At 37.3% G+C, this 8,412-nt stretch overlaps 2 protein-coding genes across 2 annotated transcripts in view; both read right to left on the bottom strand.

Moving 5' to 3' along the window:
- LOC138165848 (alcohol dehydrogenase E chain-like) overlaps positions 1-8,412 on the bottom strand; it is a 417,804-nt gene that overhangs the window by 212,563 nt on the left and 196,829 nt on the right. The gene's annotated exons all lie outside the window — the stretch shown is intronic.
- The window catches only part of LOC138165852 (all-trans-retinol dehydrogenase [NAD(+)] ADH7-like), a 224,302-nt gene that overhangs the window by 19,061 nt on the left and 196,829 nt on the right, over positions 1-8,412 (bottom strand). The window contains exons 2-3 of the mRNA XM_069094207.1: positions 8,074-8,150; positions 3,511-3,612 (exon numbers count right to left, since the gene is read on the bottom strand). Coding sequence (XP_068950308.1) covers positions 3,511-3,612; positions 8,074-8,091 — 120 coding nt within the window. The 5' untranslated portion in view covers positions 8,092-8,150. The remainder of the gene's footprint in view (positions 1-3,510; positions 3,613-8,073; positions 8,151-8,412) is intronic.

Here is an 8,412-nt window from a genome sequence, read left to right as displayed (position 1 = left end):
AGAGAGAGAGAGAGAGAGAGAGAGAGAGAGAGAGAGAGAGAGAGATAATAGAAAAGTCAAGTTTGGATTTTTAAAGGACTAGGAAGTCTGGGCATGTTTGTAAGCATCGGCTAAGGAGCTACCGAATAATGAAAAAGTAGAAAGAGGATTGGGAGCAGCAGGTTCTCAGAGGAGATAATATGGACTGAGATCAAGGGTACAACTAGGAGGGAAGGGGGTTGATCTTGGCAAGGAGAAAGTCAACCTCTTCCAGGACCACAGCAAAGGAAGCTAGAATGCATAATGATGTGGAGAGTATTTGAGGAATAGAATCAAGGACCAGAGGAAGTGTACTAAAAATAGACTCAAAATTTTCAATACATTATAAGGCTTTTTATTTTCAAGAAAGTAAAAGTATCCTCTGCTGAGAGAGAGGGAGAGAGGGAGAGAGAGAGAGAGAGAGAGAGAGAGAGAGAGAGAGAGAGAGAGAGAGAGAGAGAGAGTAGGATATTGTATTGTAGTTAACTCTTGGACGAAAAAGATGGTTTGGAAGATACATTTTTTTTAAAGTACAGAGTAATCGAGGCAGAATAAAAGGATTGTTGTGCAGAAGGGAAGGAAAGCAGTTATGATTAAAGAACAGCAATTTGGAGTATCCTCAGACAGCAGAGTTGTGTGATTCATTGTGCCAGGATTTCACAGCATGAGAGTTCAGGGAGAGGAAGCCAACATTGGCCTTAGGCCAGGGGGTCATTATCGTAGAAGAGGATGAGTAATGATAGGATAATGGGACAAGGAATTCAAGTATAGAGGACAGTCAGTGTAAATGCGTCCCCAATGTCAAACAATAGAAACTATTTCATGGATAGCTGAGTCTGAGGAGATTTTGTAAAAAAAAAAAAACACATTATTTTTCAGTGTTATCAAGGTGCTTGCTCAATAAATATTTAACAAGGGAAAGAAAGATGCCATGGTCCAGCACAAATATGCAAGCAAAATCTGTGTTTCATGTGTTTCAACATTTCATGTTTTTTCCAACAGTGTAGATTACATGCTGTTCAAGTCTGCTCATCTTCTCAGATGACTCACATCTGTGTCTTCCTACACTCCCCATTTAATGCACTATATAGTCCTATGGGAGCTCACAGGGGCTGTCTACCTTGCTTTCATTGTGTGATCTGCTTATTTTCTCGTTGGATCAAACATTTCCATGAGGAAATTTTTTTATTAATTTTCCTTTATTTCTATTTATGTAATATTTACATTCCTTTATTCTTTATTTCAGAGATCCTCTGCCCTCAGCCAAAATATACCTTTCCATCACCCTCAATTTTGAATTTTTCTATCAGATATTCATTCTAAATTCTTCTGAGCCTCTAATCTTTTGTGACTCACAGCTGAACAACAATTCTGATATAATACTGATTTTAATAGCAAACAGTTATGTAACACTTCAAGGTTTCCAAAGTATTTATGTTAATTCATTTGATCAACACAACATCCTTGTAAGGTAGATGCTATTCTTATTCCCATTTTACAGATGCTGTAAATAAGGCACAGGGAGCTTAAGTGACTTGTAAGTGTTTGAGGTGGAAATTCAAACTCAGGTCTTCCTGACGCCAAGTTTTGCATTCTGTGATCAAAAAAGATGAATTGAGGATGACTGAAATTCCAACAAAAACAGGAAAATTCCAAAAGAGGGGGGAAGTTTGAGGGGAAAGAAAATGAGTTCTTTTTTTGATGTGTTGAATTTGAGATGCTTCCAGAAATTCAGTTTGAAATGTGGAATTGATAGCTGCTGACAAACAGAACTCACAATCGTAGAGGGGGATAGATTGATTTATCTATTTGATATTATCTATTTGGGAATCATCTCCCAAAGAGATGATGAGTAAGTCTTGGGAGCTGATGAGATTTCCAAGGGAGAGAATCTAGAAAGAAAAGAAGGAATGGCACTGGAAGTTTATTCTAGCCTTTGGGTGTAGGAGGGAACAGTACCTAGAGATTAGGTGACTTGTTCAGAGGCATGCAGTTGGTGAGTATCTTGAGTGGGCTGGGAAGTCAAGTCTTCCTGACTCCAGGTCTGATATATCCCAACTACATGCCTGCACAACCTTAAAAGACATTGACTTTTTTTCTAGTAAAAGTTTGGGACTGGCAAATAACCTTGCAATTTATTAAAAATAATCCAATCTGCTTTGTTCCTCTTATTTAATTCTGGAACTCATATATTTTCTGTGTGTGTCCAAGATATATACATACTTACATATATGTACATATATATGTGAATATATGCATGTATGTATATATTGTGTATATGTGTATGATGAGCTCTTACAGGTTAGGTTTTCCATCTAACTAAATAAAGAACAAATTTTATGCAAGATTTTGACATGGATGTGTGTCCTAATCTACACAATAGGCATTCCTTATCCATTTGGTTATCCTGTGTGAAGAGTTAGGTCAAACTCTTTGAAATGGTTACAAATCTTTTCTATGAGGTTTTACAGTGTTCCAGGGTTCAATGCATCCCTCATAATGTCCTTGATGGACAGGAACATTTGGAAGACCTTATCATCCACAGGGATTCCCTTGAAGATTCAACTTGAACAATATACTGGATCTCCATTGAGAAAATGACCATCTCTCTTGGGAAGTATACATCTACCTGTTTTATAGCTTATTTGATATTACTGATAAAAGTGGAGAGAGAAAGTAGGGAGAGGAGGGAAGGGGAGGAAAGAAAACAAGGGCAGGAAGAGGAGAGATCTATCACAGACAGCAAGATGAGCACCTAACTAGGCATCAGAATTCCAAATCTAAACCTTGCAAAATTACAGATTGACGTAAAATGAAATTGGCATAGAATTAATATGTCAGGAAGCATTCATCTAGAGCCTTCGGAATGTGATATCTCAATACGTGATACAATATTGGAGACATCTCATTCTGGCTGATTCTTAAATTCCCTTCCTAATGAACTTCTTCATTAGTCTTATGGGGGGGATGATGCCATAGGTTTGGTTGTATCTATCTTGGCTATGGGGTTCCAAACACCTTTCTAAGAGAACTATCCTGAAAGGAATCTTTGAGAAGCACATTGAAGAGTAGAATTTTAGCATTATTGGCAGCTATCGTTGAGGCCATACCTAATATCATGACTCAGAACTATTTAACTGGTTAGCCATGCCAGCAGTATAGCACTAAAGATACTGTTCTTTTACATGGGGACCTCTTGTCCTTATGGGATCATAGGCCCAGCAAATGTTTAAAAGAGTGTTAACTTAAGTGCTGACTGATAAAACGTCACTTAAGATTTGGAGTCCAGTCCCACCTTTGACCAATATTGGCTATTGGAGTCTGGGCAGGTCACTGAACTAATTAATGGCCCCAGGCAACTCTAAGTCTCTAGGTGGAACAACAGGTGCTGGTCTGCACTGGAAGAATTTACTCTTTGACAATTCCCTATAAGAAAGAAATCTCAAGCCTTCTCTTAAGAAAAAAAAAAGTCCACATTAGGAATGTCAGTACCTTAATTCGAACTTCATAGGCTTTCGGTGGGGCTACTTCCACCTCCTCAATGGAAAAGGGTTGCTTCACACCCCACAATACGGCAGCTTTGCATTTAATAACCTGGAAAAATAACAAAAAAATATTCATGTGACATACTCAGGTACCCATAGACCTTGACATCTGACTAATGGAAGCATGGGAAACTCCACTGCAAGAAGGGAATGGATGAATACGTTGTGATGTACAGTTGTGATGGAACAAGAAATGACGAGCTCCATGATCTTAGAAAGGCATGGAAAGACTTGCACAAAATGAAGAGTGAAGTGAGCAGAGCCAAGAAAATGTTGAATACAGTAACAGCAATATTGTTCTAAGAACTCTGAGTGACTAAATCATTATGACTATTATAAATACCCAAATGAACTACAAAGGAAATATGGAGGAAGATTCTATCTGCATCCAGAGAACTGATAAATAGAAGTCTGCATAGCATGATTTGACATATTTATGTATGTGTCTATGTGTATATAATACATATGTAATATGCATACACACATATTTGTGTCTAATGTCACCATCTCTAGGGTGGTGGGAGGGAAGAAAAAAAGGAAAAAACAATTTATATAATAATTATATTTATTATAATGTAATTTATTATATATAATATAATTGATTATATATAATTATATAATATAATTTATTATTTATTTTAAAGGAATAGCAAGTTGTACATAATAGATTGGCAGTTCATGTGCATCTTTTTTTCTTATACTATGTTATGGAAATGCTTGCTTTATTCTGTAAATTAAAAATTAAAAATGTTTTTAAAAATGTAAAAGAAGCATTCTATGAGGGTGGGCTATTCAGCTAACCTTCCCCAAGATCAGGACTTTTTCCATGCATTTGCAAGTTTAAGTCGCAAAACTACTACTTTTGTAGAAATACCTGTTCCTTTGAAGGCTGGAGACATTGGCATGAAAAGCATAGGAAGAAAGGAAAAATGAACTCGTAGATTTCAGTAAAAGTCAGAGTCCAGAAGTAGAGGAAAGAAAGAGACTATGCAAATCAGAAACACATTAGAGGGGTTAAATCTGTGAACTGACTGGACTGCCAGCTGGCCACCTCCATGCCCAAGGGATTCACCCCACCCCTTGCCCCACAGGGCCAGCATTTCCTCCCTTTTTTTGTGTCCTATTACCTGATACAATATTTCACCAATTAGGGATTCAGTTGGGTTAAAGGGAGCCCTCTTTTTAAAATGCAAATTCTGACCATCAGTCACTAACATATGAGAGTTGGTTAGTCAATACACATTTATTAAGTGTCTAATATGTGCCAAGTGCTAGAGATAGAAATAAGGAAGAAGAAAGTAAGTCTCTACCCAGAAGGTGTTTATAATCTAATGGCACGGTATTGGGGGGGCACATTAAAGGATCTGAAAAACAAGGGGGTAGAGGGAGCTGGGAAAGTACCCAGTACTGGGGAATTGTGGAAAAGTCAGAGAATTTCAAAGATTGAATCTAGGTGAGAAATGAAGAAATGTTCTGAACCGTAACCCCTCCTTAAATGGAAGACTCCAATAAGAAGGACAGAGAATGATGGTGAAGTGGAATCCCAAGGCTGACAGGGTCTTGCATGATCGTGAAATATTCCCCCAGATGAGCTTCCTGGACCCTTGGGGGAAAATCAGAGAAGTCCCAAGATGGTGCAGTAGGGTGAATTCACTAAATCAGCTTTCTGGCCTGCTAGGTCCCAACTAAGATCAGCAGCGTTGAAGGAAGAGGTTTTTGTGATTGCAGAGTGTTGGTGGCTATTTTTGCATCCTGGAACATTTTGTAGTGTTAGGGTGGCCTAGGAGAGTTACTCTTTTGGGGATACAAGGTCAGCGATGTGAGAGAAATGGTTACTGGAGTCTTGCTGACCTCGCACTAATTCTCCTTCCTTGTCCTGGAGGTGCTGGGCTGAGTCGTGCTGGTAGAGGTCTAAATCTCCATCCTTATCTTCATCTATTTTTCTAATTCTTCATTCTCCAGGTCCACTAACATAAGGCCTCTTCCAATTTGTCCCCTGGTCTCCTGCTGCCATAAGTGATATTTGTGCCCATGAAAGGTATGTGGTGAGACATATGTAAAGAGACAAGTTGTGCTGAGTGACCACAGGAAAGTACATTCCTGCAAGGAGAATATATGGGAAAATTGCAGGTGTTGTAATGAATCTTTAGGCCTAATTTCAGTGCCCTTCAGAACTAGTTTTTACAGGGAAGGGAGCTGCAAGGAAATTCTGGGTCCCAAAGGCAAACAAATGAACAAAACCAAACAAACAAAAAACTCCTTTCAGAACCCAGAGCACCTGTAGGGAAATTTCCCAAAGGAATAAAAGAAGAATAAAAAAATAAAATAAATTAATAAATAAAATAAGTATTATATAAAATAAATTATAAGAAATTAATAAAATTAAGTTAAATTTTTAAAATTTATTAAAAATTTTTTTTAAAAAAAGAATAAAAGGAGAAAGCAGAGGTTATGTAACATCCATTTTGGATACACCTTGGCAGTAGGTAGCAAAATGTGGAAAAGATGGGCATATTGAGGATCTGTATAAACATTCCTCATGGGAGAAAGTCTCAGAGCAGCCACAGGGCTTGCTTTCTGTGCTAGCCCCTATAGATCTAACCCGATAATCCCTCACCTAAAAGCTGGGGAGACTTGCCCCCTGTGCTCTTGGAAAATATCTTGGGGCAGCTAGTGAATAGAACATTGGGCCTGGAGTCATGAGGACCTGAGTTCAAATCTGGCCTCAGACACTTGACACTAGCTGTGTGACCTTGGGCAAGTCACTTAACCCCAATTGCCTTGCCTTCCTCCCTCAAAAAAAAAAGGAAAATGTCTCATTGGCTTGTATGTAGCCTTGGGCAGATCAAAATACAAAAGTTACTTTTGAAAATAATAGATCCATGTCAAAATGAGAAAATAATTGGCTAAACTGATTTTGCTTTAGTTGTAGCTTTGGTCATAAAAACAGGTGTTTCAACTGATGCATAAAAAGTTATTTGGCTCTTTGAATTATCTTTATGTTCTGGTTCTTCTGGGCCTCTTTGGGCCATTTTGCCAAATGAAATAAATACCCAAACTCTTTTAAAACTGGACCCAGTCTCTGATATTTAAAGAATTTTAAATACCTTTTTTTCAATTATAAGAATTTGCAATCAGCAGCATAGAATAGTAGAAAAAAATCCAAATTTGCTTTAGAAAAGCATTGGCCTGCCCTTAGACAAGTCACTTAAACTCTCTGAACTGCACCTCTGTGAAATGAGATAAATGGGACTTTCTCTATTGACTTTACATGGTTGTTTCTAGAACTATATTTGATGTCTGAGAAAGCTTTGTAAACTTTAAATTTCTACCAATGGTTCTTAACTTGGGGGCCTGCGATCATGGTTTATTTATTTATTTTGCATGTCAATGACTGTATTGTAATATCATTGGTTTTCCTTTGCTGTTGTATGTATTTTTATGTTATGCATTTAAAAACATCATTCTGAGAAGTCCATGGGCAGCTAAAGTGCCCACGATACACAGGAAAAATTAAGAACCTCTTTTCTCTCCACATGCTCAGTTATTATTTTTGCCCACATTAACAAGTCTTTAATGAGAACCATATTTATTTCTTATCTTCACATACATAATTCATAAAAATTGTATCCTCAAGTAACCTCATGGGCATATCCAGGCTTTTGGTTCTGTTTTAGATTTAATCTCCACCTTTCAAATTCTATCACTTAAATGTATAAAAATACAACAGTCAGACCAGAAGATGTTGATATTCTAGTGAAAACAATTAAAAGCACATTCCCTCAGTCACTGTAAAAGTCCTAGAGGAAGGACCCCCTTCCCCATGGCCATTCTGTTTATAGACCCCATTTTCATCCTGTAGCAATGAAAAGTACCACCTTATATGTGTGTATGTATATGTGTATATTATATATGTAAGACATATATAATATAATAATACAACATAACATAACATGATATAGTATAACATAATATAAATAATATAATTCATCTCCAAAAGACTCAAGATGTCTACATTCAGAGAAAGAACTAGAAAGAACAGAGTTTGAATGCAGACCAAAGCAAACTACCTCTTTCTTTTTCTTGTTTTGTCTTGTTTCCTCTTCCCCACTGTTCATTCCATCTGTAACAATCCTTCTTTATAACCTGACTAATGTCTAATGTGAAAGTATTTGCAGATCCTATACTTGATTGCATGCCTCCATGGATGGGTCGGGGGGAAGAGAGGGAGGGGGAGAAAATTTGAAACTCAAGGGATTGTGGAACCGAATTTTGTAAACTAAAAGTAAACAAACAATAAAGACTAAAAAAAAGATTGTTTTAAAAATGACTAATTAATTAAAAATTAATATAATTTCTATCCTATCTAATAATTAAATATTTGCCCACCTAGGCAAACCTCTCCTCTCCTGAGAACTTACTTCCCTAACTAAATAATTCCGATGTTGGAAGGTTGCAGAGTTACCCATCTCCCTAGTTTGTGATGAAGATACAGAAATACTTTGCTTACTTTTCCTGTGGTACTCATCCTGCTTCTCTCTTAGTTCTGGCCTTCAGAAGTCCTCTAACCAACGTCTCCACTCCCTTGTGTGTGAACTAGCACGCCTTCAGATAAATATTCTGTTTCAAAGAAACGCCTTCAGAAACATGACTCAGAGCCCCAAAGCCCTTCCTCTAAAAATCTGGTCCCACCTCTTGAAATGTTGAAGTTTTGAAAGGAAAGAAAACAAGAAATGCACAAAATTGTGATGCATCTAAAGGAACTGAGATTTGAATCATAATAGTGAAGAGCAACAATATTTTAAAAATAAAGGCACCCCAGACCCAAAGTTTCTTGGAGAGAGAGAGA

The sequence above is a fragment of the Petaurus breviceps genome, unplaced genomic scaffold, assembly GCF_028583685.1.
Source record: "Petaurus breviceps papuanus isolate PSGF00001 unplaced genomic scaffold, PetGlider_PUasm1.0 126, whole genome shotgun sequence".
NCBI lineage: Eukaryota > Metazoa > Chordata > Mammalia > Diprotodontia > Petauridae > Petaurus > Petaurus breviceps.
Note: the sequence above shows the minus strand (reverse complement) of the source record. Positions and strands in the feature narration are given on the sequence as shown.